This window comes from Oreochromis niloticus, linkage group LG17 (genome assembly GCF_001858045.2).
Source record: "Oreochromis niloticus isolate F11D_XX linkage group LG17, O_niloticus_UMD_NMBU, whole genome shotgun sequence".
In the NCBI taxonomy this organism is placed as follows: domain Eukaryota; kingdom Metazoa; phylum Chordata; class Actinopteri; order Cichliformes; family Cichlidae; genus Oreochromis; species Oreochromis niloticus.
In genome coordinates, this window is record NC_031981.2 from 1867973 (window position 1) to 1885295 (window position 17323).

The 17323-nt window shown below is 38.5% G+C and overlaps 1 protein-coding gene across 7 annotated transcripts; it reads left to right on the forward strand.

The window, feature by feature from the left end:
- The first annotated feature begins 273 nt into the window (after nt 1–273).
- Nucleotides 274–16948, forward strand: LOC100698574 (protein tyrosine phosphatase receptor type C). 7 transcript variants are annotated; one of them, XM_019346694.2, is made up of 32 exons: nt 274–573; nt 3722–3736; nt 3917–3934; nt 4860–5153; nt 5300–5449; nt 5657–5674; nt 5916–6182; nt 6279–6521; nt 6624–6746; nt 6900–7037; nt 7152–7301; nt 7815–7958; nt 8628–8842; nt 8954–9014; nt 9136–9244; nt 9444–9481; nt 10076–10185; nt 10390–10480; nt 10573–10649; nt 10846–10882; nt 10965–11062; nt 11219–11344; nt 11462–11619; nt 11911–12046; nt 12861–13010; nt 13333–13423; nt 13512–13651; nt 13812–13946; nt 14028–14144; nt 14251–14411; nt 15244–15379; nt 15915–16948. In XM_019346694.2, exons 1-32 carry the CDS (start codon nt 510–512, stop codon nt 16236–16238), a joined length of 4134 nt encoding a protein of 1377 aa, XP_019202239.1. In that variant the 5' UTR covers nt 274–509; the 3' UTR covers nt 16239–16948. The 7 variants fall into 7 exon arrangements, with proteins under 7 accessions (XP_019202239.1, XP_019202240.1, XP_019202241.1 ...); XM_019346695.2 differs by having other exon boundaries at nt 7152–7295; XM_019346696.2 differs by having other exon boundaries at nt 3923–3934.
- Nucleotides 16949–17323: the final 375 nt, after the last annotated feature.

Below are 17323 nucleotides of genomic sequence, written 5' to 3' on the forward strand. Positions count from 1 at the left end.
CTGGAGGCTTCACGGTGCTCTCATCAGTCTCATCTTCCATTTGTGTGCTTCATGTTATTTGAGCTAAACCCTAATATGTCAGACGCAACCCTTAAACTGAAATCTTGACCGTATTGGTAGCCATCAGCCTCCTTTTTCAAAGGTCAGAGCGATTTCACCCTTGAGCAAATTCAAGTGAACATTAGACGAGCGACGGCTTCCTGTTCTTAGTGGCGTAGTTGAAATGATGCTTCCTGTCAGCAGACGTTAAGGTAAAGGCAGTCTCTTAAGTGTGACATCACCGCCACTCGCTTGACTCGAAACCAAAGGCGAGGTTTAGAGTTTGGGGAACAAGTCCAGGAAGCTGTGTCAACCGATAAGACAGAGAACTTATGTAGCTTTAACAAAGACAGCTTTTTCTATGTTAGCTTTGAATTGAGGTAAGAGTTGGAAATACGTTTTGGCGTGCGACGATCTGCCGGCTGGTTTCACTGCACGGTGTGTGGCTGTACACACCCTGACTCCTGGACATGGCAGGTCTTTGGGGTCTGAAGGTCCTGCTGTTCTGGGCCGGGATCATCGGTTTGACCTACTGTAAGTAACCATCTGCAGTGTTCTCGGTGCTGCTTTCTTTAAGGATTGTACAAAGACTTTGAAATGTCTCTTTGTATCTGTAAACTGAGGAGAAATAACAAAAAAAACGTCTGCAAATGCAAATCATGTAGGTGATGAAGTCTCCCCCCCTAAACTCGCTGTGTTTGAAGTCGGATGTTGAGCTTGTGATCGTGTATGAGGATTATTATCCATTTGTGAGATGGAGACATGAATCTGTCAGCTGAAAAGCTTTTTTAGTTTTTGAAAACTGTAAAACATCATCAAGCAAAATGTGACATTTTAAATAAAAAACGGAGGGCAGAGGCTACGCTGTAGCACGCTTTGGAGATGCATCCGCGTTTGTGCTGCTTCACGTTTCTTAAACTTTCCAACCCCAAGAACAGCAGACAGGAACTGCACACACTTGTGATGTGAAAGCTTAAAAAATGACAGGTTTCTGAGCCGTTTGGCAGAAGAATGAACTCTTATGTTCAATCAAAGGCGGCTGTTAATAAGAAGAATGTGCTCTTTAAAACATTTTCCTTTATTTGGTTCTTTGGGAATTTTTGCAATCGTGTTTCTGTTCTGCTTTGATACCGTGCACGTATGAATGTGTGATTGTATACTGTATATGTGTAACTGTGGGTTAGTGGGGGGAGGTGGGGGGCTGTGTCTGTCTGAAAGGAGAGAAATTTTCTGGGGTGTGTCCCTGCAAGCTGCTTCTTAACCTCGGTGGCTGTGGGTGCTGTATGTGATAAACATTTCAGTGTGTGTGTGCGTGCACATTTGCGTGCATGTGTGTGCACGCTAAGTTACACTGACCTCACTGCCTCCAGCATCACTCATTATTCTGCTATAACTCTGCTGTTTTCAGCCAGTCTGTGCTGATGAGCTGAAATAAAATCTGTCATTTATTTCCCTCCATCGTCTTTGCCCTCAGTCTGAGTCAGTGTTCCTCATTTGTTTCTAACATACAGAATTTCTCAGCCAGTGTGAAGGTGTGTCATCATCGCTCCCCAAAACATGATTGTTGTTTTCCTTTCAGTCATATTGACATGGATTTTAACTGATCAGCCGTTATTTAAAAAAATAAATACATAAAAATATCCAAAAATAAAATTTCTAAATTTTCTGTTTAGTGATGTATCTCATATTAATTACTGTACTTTATGCCCATCATCCAGTAAATCTCACGTTGAAATATTATTATTCTAATTCCACTGAAAACTCACAGTTATTATTAAACAAACATTGTTTTACAATTTAACTGAATTTTACATGAAACTGTATCCAACACTAAACACGTAACACTGTGTTTAAATATTTACTTTCATAAATACTGATATACTTTTATTTACTTACATGATTAGAATAGATTAGAAAACAATAATTACGTTTAAAGAATCTGAATTCACTTTAATAACATTTGATTTTATCCTTTATTATTTATCTTTGGTAAGTTATACATATAACCAATATGTAATAGTTACAGACAAAATGTTAGGAACACCAATGAGTAACATCCACGTTTTTTAATCAGTAAAGTTAAATTTGATTGTGCCATTGTTAATCTGTCTAATGTCTCTCTAAGATGAAAGTCAAATGTGGAAAAGATGTGGATTAAAATAAAAACATGCTCTCAGTGTATGATTGTATTTTAATATTGATCACATTTAAAAATAGTTTAAAACTTAGTTCAATTTGCTCATCTTTTTCTATATTTTTCTGCTTTTTTTCACTACTTTTAAAGAATTACTACATGTGTGTGTCAGCTCACTAGTAAATGCCAAAGTTCACGTGTCTTTTGCTTAAACTGGGCGAGAGAAGCTGGGCCCTGTTTAACAGGCCGCCTGCATTAGCAGCAGCAAGACGGCGTTGTGTGATCAAAACGTTTGACCACTTCCGTGTTTCATTCTGAGTCGTCTTCATTTCCTGGCAGCGCAGCGCGGGCCGAGCAGACCGAGGCACCGCGCAGCAAATGACTTGAGAAAAAAAAGGGGAAGCACAGGGTCTAAAATGAAGAAGTGAGGTCAGAAATGTTAAGCATGATTTTAAAGTTTCTGGGAGGAGGAGAGTGTCACACAGCAGGACTCTGTGGTGAATGCAAAACATGAGAAGGAGGAAAAAACAGAGAAAATCAATGAATTAGAGAAAGAACTGGTTACTGTGTCAGTGTCTTTACTGCATTCAGGGATAATCACATTATTGTATTTATGATTGTCATAATACTATGATACTGTCGTGCAAATCACAAACCTACTTTCCTGAAAACAATTAAAACCAGTTTAAATAACGACTTTAAATAGTGAAAAACAGGTTTTCTTTATTTTTACGTTCCTGGGCTTCAAACACATCATACTGACATAGTTATGATATAAATAAAGATTCAGTAAACCTTCACTAAACCTGTTGCAGTCATCTCCAAACTAATAATCGATGAGCTGCATTTGTGCGAGGCGCTGAAATGTCGCTGCAAACATGTTGCATCTCTGCACGATTCAGTGAAACAACAACGCGCCAAACCACATCCTGAGTCTCATTGTTTGACTGTCCCCAATCACCCAATCATTCAATTCTCATTTCTATTGTTATAAAGAACAAATCGACAACATCAATAAACCCATTCAAAGTAAACTAACTCCTGTACTTGTGGATATGTTTCAAATTTATTTTTTTATTTTTTAATTCTTTGTAATATCGAAAATACTGATTTTGGAAGTGAAAAGAAATTCAAACAAAGAACAAAAGAAAGCTTCATACCTGACAAATATTATTTGAAACCATATTTATTGAAACACTTTGGTTAGAAATGTATTTTTGGTTGTGTCTGGTTCAGTGACACGGCCAAACCGAAACCAGTTTTGTAAGTACGGGGTGGTTCTAGGTTTGAGTGCAGGCAGGAAGCTGCGGTTTGCTTTCTGATATAGCATCTGTGGCTCTTTGTCACAGTGTCATAGCAACCAGGTTACACAGCAGCGATACCTCATCCACAGTGCTGGGTAACAAAGTTCACCCTGTTGTGTTCAACAGATGGATGTGTAAAAATATTTAGTAATCACTGGTTGTTTGTGTTTTGTTTTCCTGCATATACAATAAATGATTTCATAACAATCAAAGTGATTTACACTTTTTTCTCTTTTAATTACAGCTCAAGTCACCAAAAGTGAGTGTGATTATACTTTATCATGTTATTGAATCTCTATAGTTGTTCACATCACGTAGTCATCACTACAAATATTTGGGAATCACTCATTGTTTGTGTTTTTGTTTGTTTGTGTGTTCCTGCATACACAGTGAATGTTTTCATGACCAAAACACTAATTCTGACATTCTTGTCTTGTAGTTCCAGATGGCACCAAACGTGAGTTCCAATATATTTATGATGTTATTCAGTTTATATAATTTACTTCTTATTATGTCGTTTTCAGACTTGGTTAATTCCAGCTGTCCCCCTGCTGTGCTTCATGATGTAGCATGCCTCTCTCGCAGCCTCATACTCTTTACATGATCTCGTCTCTTTATAGTAAATGTACACAGTCCTCAAACACTTACTATGAAATGACAGAAATATGTCTTCTTACTTAAACTGATGAACAGAGGCTGGGTTATCTGTCTCAGCCAAAATTTAAATGCAAACACCAAAAACAAAAACTAGTTATGTTTTTGCAAAATCTGTAAAATTTCTTGTTATTTGTGTTCATTTACTTGTAAGTTTGCTGTGAAAAAGATGAAATCCTTGTTTTCATATAGTGGCTGTTTTGCACAGCTGATTTTCCATCAGGAAGGTGTAATCACATTTTATATGTGATGAAGTATTTTCCAAATCATTTTTTACCCTCTGTGAAGCTGATTGAAAGCAAATTAACATGCTGTATAACTCTAATAATATGCCATCATGTGTAGGGTTTATTGTGTCTCATAGAGTCCAGAGTACTGATGAGATTTAGGTCAGTGTTCCAAGGGTTAGAGTCGTGCACATGCATGCACATTTCCCATCATTGTAACTTGTAAGTCAATGATTGTCCAATCTGTACAACAGAAGATAGTACTATATTTATCTAAAGCATTAAGTTATTGATAGGATAACATTAACACAACAGTGACATTAAATCCACCTTTAGCCAAACTTGAAAAAATATGTAGCTGTAAATGAGGGGAAAGATATAAAAGTAGCATATTTATACTGAGAGGAGGGAAAACTGTACATGAAGCACGTTTCACAGCTGATGAAAATACCATTATGATGTCATACTTATTTTTTTTTTCTGGGATTGAAAATGTTTCAGCCACCTCACCTCCAAGCACGACCACAAGTCCTGTAACAGACACGTCGGTCGCCACCTCACCTCCAAGCACGGGTGCAGATCCCGTAATAAACCAGTCAGTCTCCTCCTCACCTCCACTCACTGTGAATCCTCCCACGGTCACAGCACCTAATTCCACAGCACCTAATTCCACAGCACCTACTTCCACAATCAAAGTCACCCCAACCAACTCCAGCTCTGCAGTTAGTTTGCCAAATAACACCTCCTCTCAATCAAATTCTTCATTTCAAGAATCCAATTCAACTACTAAATCTGGTAATGTATTCAGCCTCAGCTTGAGTTTTGCATTAGTTATTATTTTTACAAGTCAAAGTCCTAAAATGTTAAACACCATATAAGGTAAGACTGCTGGCAGTTAGGTTTTTCTGCCTAAAGCTGACTCCAAGCATGCTCTCCAACAGCAATCACTGCTCCTCCAATCACCTCGAAAGAGACCTCACCCACATCCAATACATCCAGCATCCAACCAGCCTCTCAGGCAAACAGCTCTCACACCCAGACCTCACCTCCAGTCACTCCGCCCAGCACCACAGTGACAGCTACGACCAAAGGTTGGACGTTTCTGTTTTTATCATACAGGACTGTGATAAGATTGTTGAATTCACATATAGTGTACAGACAGAGATCACCAACACCTCTGAGGTACCAGTAGCTGTAAGGTGCTTTGAGGTATTCTGATACTTTCATTGCATAATTATAATCATATACTAATGATTTGTTTTCTTCTTTTCTGATCTCATTGAAATGTGTCCTCTCAGCCTCTCAGCCTCAAAACTGTGAGTATCAATTTAAAAGATCATTTTTATTGAATGTTTTCAAACACTGTTGGTGCTCAGCATTTCTCTCTAAATTTACTCTGAACTACAATGAAAGTATTTTTTACACTGATTATAGAAAATGTATTTTCATCTTCATCATACACTGGATCACAGTCAACATCTGCATGAAGAAACTATCTGAGATAAAAAGTGTAACTGACTGATTCTTACTGACAAACATATTTTGTTGACTTTGCAGGTTCTTACACCGTCACAAACAAGAACAAGTTGGGCTTGCAGATTGAAATAACCCCCTCTCGTAACTACAAAATTTCTCTTACTGAAGAAGGACGACCACAGACTGGAAAGGAAATCCAAGCTGATCACTTAAATCAAACCTCAGTATGGATATTTGGACACCTGAAGCCGTGCACTAATTACAGTCTTAGTGTTTCATTTATTAATGATACTGGAAATGAAATATTCTGTCACTCTGCGGAAAATAACTTTAGAACAGATCCAATGAGTGAGTACAATTAATTCCTATATTTGTGTTTTACATCCATCTTCTTTTAACTTAATAAATTATATTTTTATAAACTGACACATTTGTTTAATTTAGGTGAAGGAGATGTTAAAGAAGAAACCAGCTGCATCCCTGGATATGTTTGTTATGGAAGTGACTGGGACATCAGCTCTTCAATATCAACACCAAATAACCTCTCTGTTGTACAGTGTACAAATGACAAGAAGACTTTCTGTGTCAGACCTGCTAACGAGGACATTTGCTCAGATTTGACTGTAACCTTTACTTCAGGAGAGTGCAGAGCTTCTTCCTTTAGCTTCACCGAAAGCATCAGTGTTGGTACGTACGAACGAGTCCACGTCTGCTCTGAGATTCAAACATTTACACCTGATTTAATCATGTAGCTGTTTTTGTTTTTTCGTTTTTTCGTTTTTTCCACAGATTTCTTAAATACCAGTGAAATAAAGCAGAGTAAACCCACTGGACTTCCTGCAGAAATAACCACAACATTACCAGATTTACCAAAGTGTAAAAACCTCTCAGTTAGTAACTACACCTGTTCAGGTAAGTGGAAACTTCACGAGTGTCAGAGACGAGCGCTTTGTGCTCTCTGTGAATCTGTTCAGATATATTTCTTTAAACATTTGAATCTAAACCCAAAGGATGAATGTTCACACACTGAGGAACAACAATGATGTCATCTTTGTGTCTCCTCAGAAAAACACAACCCTAATGTTACGATGAAACTGTCTGAGCTGGAGCCGTTCACAGACTACAACTGTACTGGTCTGATCTTACAGAACAACACCAGCATAAATAAGACGACTCCATCTGTCCACGTCAGGGTTGATTGTGGTAAGTTTATATTTCCTTTAGCTCATCAAAATAAAAGCTTTTATTCTCACACAGTTTAGAGTGAAGCAAAGGAAACTTCATTCACTGTTACTGATCTTTACTTTGTTCCAACAGATCTTACAATAACCTACACAAAGAATGATTTAACCAGTACTTCCACTGAGTTCAGCTGGACAACAACCAGTAAGAACTGTCAACAGGAACTTCCCAACCTTCATAAGCTTTCTTATGACTGCATTTGTGATGGTCAGAAACCAGGTAAAGGTAAGTGAGACGGCTTAGAGTGACTCTACTTATGTGTTTATGTTCATGATGCTTTGACTGTAAATGTAAGATCTGCTAACTCTACTTCAAATACAAACTTACATTATGGTGTACACTGTTAAAATAAATTAAAATAAATAGAAAATATAAAACTGAATAAACACTGAAACATCAAAATCTAGTTACTTTCCCCCCCAGAAGAAATGAGAAACTGCTCTGTTTGAAGTTAAAAATCTGTTATTTTTGAGTCAATGACTTAAAACAGTTTCCTTCAAAAAGAGAAACATAAACTGTTTCTCAGTCTAACTTTATAAGTTTGCAGAATGAGAATCAGTACTTTATGGCAGCAGTAAAACAGACTGTAAGATATTATTGTGCATAAATTTTTTCCAGTTTATGGAACTTGACAGACAGAACTACCAGGTGATGTATGTTTGTGAAACTTTAACATGATGATGTTGATTTAAATTACACAATAAAAACAGCTAATGGGGAATTATGTTACAATTACAGGCATGAAACCAACACGACCGGATGGAGGAAAATGTAGCTTTAATAACTTAAAGCCATTCACTGATTATACCTGTCGAGTCCAGTTCAAATACAAGACTTACATGTCCAATTCATCTGATGTTAAACTGAAAACTAATCCTGGAAGTAAGTAACCAAACATTTTAAAATTTTAATTTCCCAGTTACTCCCAGAATAAAATGTCTGCTTTTCATATGTCACCATAACACAATGTTCAGCTGATTGCTTTTAATCATGTTGTTAAGATAAGTTTAAAGATGCAAATGTTTGGATCTTTCTAAGACACAATACTGAACCTGTGCCTTCATTTTGGTGGCAAACTGATGTCATGAATTATGAACCATATGGTAACTAACCAAGTTTAACAGATGTATAATCATGAATGCTACGTTAACATGTTTTGTTAGCTTGAGTTTTGCAGAAATGAATGATATAAATTACAAGATTCTTTCTCGTGTTTTATGAGAAAATGTGCTTTATAAATAAATCTCCAATAAGTAGTGACTGTTAAAACAAATCTGTCATCACGAGAGAAGAAAGGCAATACTTAAAACATATTAGAATCACAGAAATTAAGCATCAGTGATTATTGTCAGTGTTACTCTTTGCGACTTGTCACAAATTAGAGTCATAAAACTCGTGCTTGAAGTAATTCTTACTACTTATCAAATAATTCATTAATTGAAATTGTGTTGACTGAAACGTAATATAGTAATATAAGAATTACTTTAGCAAGATCAATTTAACGGTAAGCGTTTTATTTTTTTAAATATACTTTTTTTGATTCTTTTACAGTACCTGATCCTGTCAATGGACTTCAATTGCATGTTCAGGAGCATAATATGATCAAAGTAGTCTGGCAAAAATCCAATGATTTCAAGGGAGAGCAGAAGAAATACAAAGTACGCATAAATAAAGCTGGTGAAAAACAACAGAAAACAGAAATCTTGGTTTCAAACCATGAGTTTGTCTTCAAAGACCTGAGCTATTCTACGACCTACGAAGTGGAGGTTTGTATAATCCTGCTTTTGGTTTTATAAATAAATTATTATAGATATATATTTTATATATTTATTTTTTAAAAACTCCTTTTTCTGAATGTTGTAATTCCCTCTTTAAAGGTGACGGCCTACAACGGAGAACATGAGAGCATACCCAAAACAGGAAACATCAGCACTTTCTGTACGTCCTGTTTTCATTCATCATACAGTTTACTGACATAAATGCTTCGTCTCATTTTAAGCACACATATTTCTAAAAATTTATCTTTCACATAAATGTAATTTTTGATATTATTTCACAGACAACGACAAAGCTGTTATTGGGTTTCTGGTCTTCCTCATCATCCTCACGTCTGTGGCTCTGCTTTTTGTCATCTATAAGATCTACATTTTAAAACGCAGAAAGTCCCAGTAAGGAAACTTTTGCTTTTGATCATTTAGTTTTACTCAAATCAGCCCTCTTTGTTGTAGTTTACACATCTTTATATATAAATTGCAGACATTCATGTTGCCTTTTGATTTAGATTTTATAATGTTATCACATTATTTATGTAGACTCTCTAGTGCTGAATACGACTCAAAATCTTTGTCTTTTCTAACTTCTTCACAGTGACCTGGGTGAAAACATTCATCTTATTTCAACAACAAGTAAGTTGAGCTTTTTTATTGTCATTTTATTTTTTCATTGCATTTACTACAGCCTTTACATTCATACAAGATACCGCAGTCCCTCTGTTCACATACTGATAATAATTAAAGGATATTTAATGTGCTGATGTTCCACACTGTTTATAAAGCACGTTTATAAACAGCAGCAGGACTCAATAAAACCTTTAAGAGCCTGTATCTCAACCATGTCTGCTGAGTTAAAGGGAAGATGATGCATTTAGGATGAAGATGATAACAGAGACAGAAGCATAGCAATGTAAAATATTTTCCGTTTTTTGGTAATGAAATTCACTGTGATTTTGAATGATGTTGACCATACAGTACAGATGAACAGTACCAAGAGGTAAAGATCAACACATGGTGGTTGCATAGGCCAGGCATAGCCATAGTAAGAATATGGCTAAAGTAACTCAGAGATCCATGATCACAACATGAGCCACATGAAATAACTAAAGCTTTTTCGTTGATATTTGCTTACTAATATTGTGTGAAACACATATGCATAACAATCAGTGGTTGGGTTAAATTATGTTTATTTATAATAATCTCTTCTTTGCTGACTGCTTGTTTTAGATGATGAAGAAAACCTGTTGCTTGTTGAGCCGATCGCAGCAGAGGTCCTGCTGGAAACCTACAAGAGGAAGCTCGCTGATGAAGGGAGACTTTTCCTGGCTGAGTTTCAGGTAAATTGATTACCGGCTTTTTCTGGGGTTTTATTTTAATTATTATTAAAATTTTATTTATTCCTTGGCTTATCAGGAATCTGACTGTCAGGGAGTCAGTTTCAAAACACAAAGGCTTGTTGGTCTTGGGTAGTACAGAGTAGAAAGAGTGTGAATGGGTGCTGAGTGTTTTCTGTAAATCACACAGTCTATATTTGCTTGCAGAGCATCCCCAGAATTTTCTCAAGATACACGGTGAAAGAAGCCAAGAAGTCCTGCAATTCTGTCAAGAACCGCTACGTGGACATTTTGCCCTGTGAGCTGATGAATGTTATTAAAGTCACTGAGAGTAACTGTAAAGACTGTCATCATTTATTTTATTTTATTTTATTTTTTGTCTTGAACTAGATGATTATAACCGTGTGCAGCTAACCACAGGAAATGGAGAGCCAGGATGCGACTACATCAACGCCAGCTTCATTGACGTATGTAAAAATGTTCAGCTTGTTCTGTCTTTGCTGCTGCTGCAGTCATCAGAATTACATCATTATCAAACTTCATACACATGTAAAAATACATCAGATATATGAAATTACATCAAAGCTTTTGAGATATTACTCACATAAGTTCATGACATCTGTTTGATAAAACAGTCAAATATGACTCCTGTTCTTCCTGCAGGGATTCAAAGAGTCCAAAAAGTACATCGCAGCTCAAGGTAAAGTCACGCTCCCGTTCTTCACACAGCAGCACTGAATGACTGTGTGATGTGTGGTTCTTATAAGCTGTGTTTGCTGCAGGACCAAAGGAAGAAACTATAAATGACTTCTGGAGGATGATCTGGGAACAACAGTCCTCAATCATCGTCATGGTAACACGATGTGAGGAGGGAAACAGGGTAAGAGCGTGTTTAAACTTTCTTAAAATGAGTCACAGAGAAATATCCTTTCTTTGAGAATCTTCTTATCTGATTTAGTTAAACCTTCGTATTGTTTGCTCCGTTCTCCTTCCTCACTGAGCGACAGTCAGCTTCTCTCCTCACATCGTTTCACAGGTTAAGTGTGCTCAGTACTGGCCGTCTCCTGACCGAGAGACTGAGCTCTACGAGGAGTTTATTGTGAAGCTGAACTCAGAGGACCACTACCCAGATTACACCATCCGCCGTCTCAGCCTGACAAACGTGAGCCTCCGTCACATGTTGAACAGACAAAACTGTAAAAGTGTTTAATGTCTGTAATCATATCTGTGTAGAAGTGTTGCTCAGCATGCATTTTCATTTAAATAAACACACCTGCAGAAGAGAGAGAAGAACTCAGAGAGGGAGGTGACTCACATCCAGTTCATGAGTTGGCCCGACCACGGAGTCCCCGGGGAGCCACACCTCCTCCTGAAACTGAGGCGGCGCGTCAACGCCTTCAAGAATTTCTTCAGTGGGCCGATCGTTGTTCACTGCAGGTATGAAGAGGTCACACTCCACGCTCGGCTCAGGTTAAAGTGTTTGTTTAGGAGCCATTTCACTTTGTTCCATCAGCCATGTCAGTACATTTGTAGGCTGAAAACAAGCAAAGTCTGACTGGATGAATGTCTATTTGTAGCCACACCTACTTCTTCAGATCCCCGCCTCATAGTTTAATTCAGATTAAACCAGAGCTGTTAATTGAGATTAATCTAAAGTGCGTCATTGTACATCAGACACACGTTAAATAACACAACCACACTCATAGGTGATACTTCTTTCTCGTACAGTGCGGGAGTCGGCAGGACAGGAACCTACATTGGCATCGATGCCATGATGGAAGGTCTGGAGGCAGAAGGCAGAGTGGACATCTACGGTTACGTGGTCAGACTCCGCAGACAGAGATGCCTCATGGTCCAAGTCGAGGTAAAATATCAGTATAGACAATATAGAGACAATGTAGACACTTTACTATATTTGTGTGTGTGTGTGTGTGTGTGTGTGTGTGTGTGTGTGTGTGAAATAGAAGAATAAATGTAAATACAATGAATTTGATGCCAATTCTCAGGAAACACAGAAAGTAAATCTCCTTATCTATATCTGCATCTACAGACAGAATAACAGATGGATGGATACATATATGACAAAGATGAACAATTAGTTAAATCAGCTAAACTTATATATGTACAATTGTATATATTATATATATTTTTATATATTTTTAAAAATGTTCGATTTATAAAAAGTTGTATTTTGAACATGTACACTGTACTCTTTCTGTCATTTCCTGTCTACCTTGGTTTTATTATCACCTGTCTTGTTCCGGTTTTGCTTCCTGTGTTTTTTTTTGTTGTTGTTTCGCCTCTTTGTGGCCCCGCCCTCTTTTTTCTTCACCTACATCTGACTCTGTGCAGCTCTGTGTCAATCAGCCCTCTGTGTGTACATGTAGTCCTGTTCTTTAGTCTGCATGTTCATATTTCAGACTTATTCACCTTTATGTTCAGCTACTGTGTAAAGAAATCACTATAATAGCTAAAAATGTATGTTATGTGTGTTGTTTCATATTCATCCTCACAATCAGTTAGATGTACATACATTGACTACACGACATATAAACAAAGCTTAACTTTTTTAACATCCTGTATTAAACCAATAATTGAGGGTAAATGAGATATAAACATGCGGCACATTCGAGGTTTGTCTCTTGTGTATTAACATGAGTGCATTTGTGTGCACACAGGCCCAGTACATCCTGATTCACCAGGCCCTGCTGGAGCACAACCAGTTTGGAGAGACAGAGATCAGCCTGTCTGAGCTGCACAGCGCAATGAACACGCTCAAAGAGAAAAACTTAGACAACGAGCCCACGCTCATGGAGGAGGAGTTTGAGGTACGCAGTATTTTATCACTTTTATAGCTGTAAACTACAGAAGAGCAGTGCGAGGGACTGAAAGTGCAGCTTCGATCATGTTTAAGTCGCTGAGTGAGTCACAGGTTCTTACTAAACTGCAGAGAAATCACGTGAAGAGTGTCTGAGAAAGCTCTGACAGAATCATGTAAATGACCTTAAAACATTTATCAGATGTAGCACAAACGTCCTAAATATAAAAATATCATCATGTGTGCCTATCGTCCTCTTTTCCATCACATCCTGCACGATGGATTGGATGGAAGCAAAGTTTCAATATTAAAAAGAAAAAATGATCTTGCAGAGACTCCCCACCTTTAAAAACTGGAGGACGTTCAACACAGGAGTGACCGAAGAAAACAAGCAGAAGAATCGTTCTTCGTCGGTCATCCCCTGTGAGTTTACACGTCTTTGCGTGCACACGTGTGCTCACATGTAAGATTACATCTGCTCAGTTTCACTTCTTTCATATGAAACCTACAGATGACTTCAACCGAGTGTTCCTGAAGCTGGATGAAGGACGAAGTCAGGACAGTGACCCTGACGAGGATGAGGAGGAGGAAGATTCTTCAGATGAAGAGGATGAAGACTCCACTCAATACATCAACGCCTCGCACATCACGGTAACGTGCAGCCAATTTATGAACCCGTTTCTATATAAACTGCTAAAAATACCAGCTGATGTTAAACTGTGACAAACTGCTTCCTGTCACGTCTTTCCTGTTGCACCGAAACGTGTCTCATCTTCTTTGTTTGGACTCGATGTGTTTGTCTCCCACACAGGGATACTGGGGCTGCCGTGCCTTCATAGTGGCGCAGACCCCACTGGCAGACACCATGGGCGACTTCTGGTCGATGATTCACCAGAAGAAAGTTTATACAGTCGTCATGCTTTCAGACAGCAGTGAAGGAGACACGGTACATACAATATAATAAGCTTATAGTGATACACATTAAATATACATGTGGTAAATATGCTTGTTTTCTTCTGCTCAACAGGACTGTATTTACTGGGACAAAGAGAAGAAGAGTTTTGGGGAGATTGAGGTGGAGGTGACGAGCACAGACAACTCGCCAAATTTCATCAGACGCACCATGCAGATCCGCCACGCCAAGGTAACACAGCAGCCACCTACTCTGCCTCTGTAACCGAGCATCGCCCGCTGATGAGACCGGACATTTTTAACCCAGCTGTGCTCTACTCGTCCTCTTCTATCCACAGAGGAAAGACAGACGGGAGATAAACCATTTCCAGTTCCTGAAGTGGACGAACAAAGAGGTGCCAGAGAAACCTCAAGACCTCACAGACATGATCAAGGACATCAAGCAAAACTGCGGCACCAGCAAATCACAGAGGAACAATCCCATAGTGGTCCACTGCGAGTAAGAAACACACGGGAAACATGTCGTCTGTTCAGTGATGAGATCTGAACGGGACAGCACGCAGCGAGGACGAGTCATCGTTCACAGCTTTCAGATCAGCAAAATGTGTCGCAACAGCCGACTTCTCCATCTCACCGGGTTTCAGGGTGGACTCTAGTGTTCCCTCTGATGAGTGTTTTTAAATAAAGAGCTCAGTAAAAGATAAACAGCAGGATGCCTTTTTAAACAGAGATCAGCTACGTAGCTGCATTTCTGTGCATATACAGATGCTGCTACATGTTTTAGTGCATGCCTTAAAGTTGACAGAACATGCATGAAAACAATGAATGCAGCAATCATTTACGTTGCAAATTTTAGATAAAGATCTTGATGAAAATGAGCTCACCCTGCTTGGCAGCCTCACCTCATTTCAAGGAAACGATGCATTTGATTTCCTTTGGGGCGTGAATATGTTATAAAAATAGTGTGAATACTCCCAACCGCACTCTCTAAAGCCACCTTACAGAAAGTGTGATTACTGAGTGTACACAGTAAAATGCATCTATGTTAGTGTGAGAGACAATAAAGCTCAGCTGATCAGGAATAGTTGATTATTCCCATGGATTTAACCCAGCATCATTTATTCTTTTAAGGAAATTTTAAATCCTTGTTTAATGTTTAATTAGTTATATTTTTATTTCCTATGACAACAGATCCACTTTCAAACTTTTTCTTTTTCGTGTGATGTCCTTCACAGGCTCACAGCTGTCTAATACATAAATGGATATACATAAAATAAACTGATCAGGAAACTGGTTCCTGTTTGTAACTTGTGGTGTTTTGTGCTCCTCAGTGACGGCTCGTCCCGCTCGGGGGTTTTCTGCGCCCTGTGGAACGTGCTGGACAACGCTGAGAGCGAGAAGCTGGTGGATGTTTTCCAAGTGGTCAAAACGCTGCGCAAAGAGAGACAGCGCATGGTGTCCAGCCTGGTGAGAAAGAGGAACCCAATCGTTCACACTAAGAGCTGTTTATAACCAGAGATCAGGGTTGCACATCACCAGTTCCCTGTTCTAGCTCACTATGAGATGCAGTATTTTATATTACTGTTTTAAAATCAAAAGTAAGCTCAAGTCTAAAGACGATTTCTGCCTTTTATTTGATAACAAATCCATGAGAAGACCACGCCCATTTGTTTTCTCCCCACTCTTACTATAAATTAAGTAAATATGAGTAATTGTTGCATTTTGCCTGTTTTCAGCTGTGTGTTCAGGCTTATGTGAGCTTTTACAGCGGCTGGAAACTGTAATGACTAGTTTTTGGCGACAGTAGCAGTCTGATATGAAGCACCTGTGAGATCCGTGCTTGTCCACACAGAGTTTAGTAGTATCGGTTCAGTGTTTGTGTTGTGTTCGTGCGATTCTTCTTGCTGGTTATTTAGGGAAGTGTGTAAGACTGTCTACAAAGCCAGATTCACTCTAACAAGAAACACACTGAAACAATATTTGTTTCCTCTGTTTCTAACAGGAGCAATACCAGTTTATATATGACGCCGTGGAGGCTGTGTTCCCCGTTCAAAACGGGGAAGTGAAACCGGTGCAGGCCTCCGCGGCCGACTCGGTGCAGATCGTCAACGAGACGAAAGCGGCCGAGCAGAAAGAGGAAGTCAAGGCTGAGGAGCCAGCCAGCACTACCAGCAATGACCAGCAGGCGGCAGCAGAGAGCACTCCTCTGGTGTCTGACGGAGACAAAGAAGAGAAGAAAGAGGAGGCGGAGAAAGAGGCCCCACCCACGGAGACCACGCCGCTGGATGACACCAGCAACGGTCCCACTGTCACGGTGGAGGTGTGAGGGTGACGGCCGTGACTGTGTCCACTGATGGAAATAAGCGCTTCAGTTGTTGCTTTTTTAAATTACCTTATGAATGTATAAACATTGTAAAGCTTTTGGATTTGTGGAAGAATTTGACCAAATATCTCATGTCAGTTTCCAAAATGTTTGATTTAAATTAAGTTATAAATGTTTCTAGGATACAAATATAATTTCTGTCTTTTCACAAAGTTTACCAGCACAGCTGTCATCAAACTAGACCCTGGATTTACTGGATACTTAAAGGCGTCTAACAACTAAATCTGAAACATACAGTAGACCAGTTGTTGTTTTGTCTTCTGTTGATTTAGTTCATCTTCTGTTTTCCTCATTGGTACATAGTGACAAGTATTTTTGAATCATTTAGTTAAAGTCAGTGTTTTTTGTTTTTTATTACACTTAAAGTTGTATTTATGCGATTTTTATTTGCTCACTGTCATCGGCTTTGTTAAGCATATCTTTAAAGGATAAGTATGTTACTCACTCAGCTTCTTACCGCAGGAACACTGAAAGGTTTGAAGTATTTGTTGTATATTTCTCCCACTAATGACGTTGGAGCAACATTTGAATCAACATTTTTTGGTTGTGCTGGTTTGAGTTTCTTTAGGCCACACCAGTAACATACTCGTGGAGCAGACGAGGTCAACGATTTTCTTTTTCCTTTGCAATAAATTTACCTGATGACCATTTTACTCTGGATCTTTCCTTGAATAGAAAAATGTGCGAGATCTGAAAACAAGCTCAAGTTTTCAGGAGGTTTAAATCATACACGTGTCTTTGTTCTTCATATTAGTGTCAGGGCTGATTGTGCTGATCAGGCAGGGAGAACACACTAATAACACGTCTCAGCTTTGGTATGAATCAGAAAACTTCTCAGGGCGGCTCTGAGCAAGAAACCAAAACCTTGAGCTTCATCAAAAGTCGTCGCTAAGTGTGTTAAAGTGTGTGATTGTTTCAAAAGATGGGAAAAAAACAAATTAGAAAACTGACAGTGCAAAAAAATAGACTCAGTCATATAATTGAAGCTCTTTAAAAGACATAAATAGAAATATCTCATTTCATTAAAT

What these genes read in the sequence shown, in the direction of transcription:
- LOC100698574 (XM_019346694.2), top strand. Translation starts at nt 510, where the DNA reads ATGGCAGGTCTTTGGGGTCTGAAGGTCCTGCTGTTCTGGGCCGGGATC. An exon ending in CTTTAGAACAGATCCAATGA is followed by an intron (nt 6,183 to 6,278) that starts GTGAGTACAATT and finishes TGTTTAATTTAG; the next exon opens with GTGAAGGAGATGTTAAAGAA. An exon ending in ACAGCAGTGAAGGAGACACG is followed by an intron (nt 13,947 to 14,027) that starts GTACATACAATA and finishes TCTGCTCAACAG; the next exon opens with GACTGTATTTACTGGGACAA.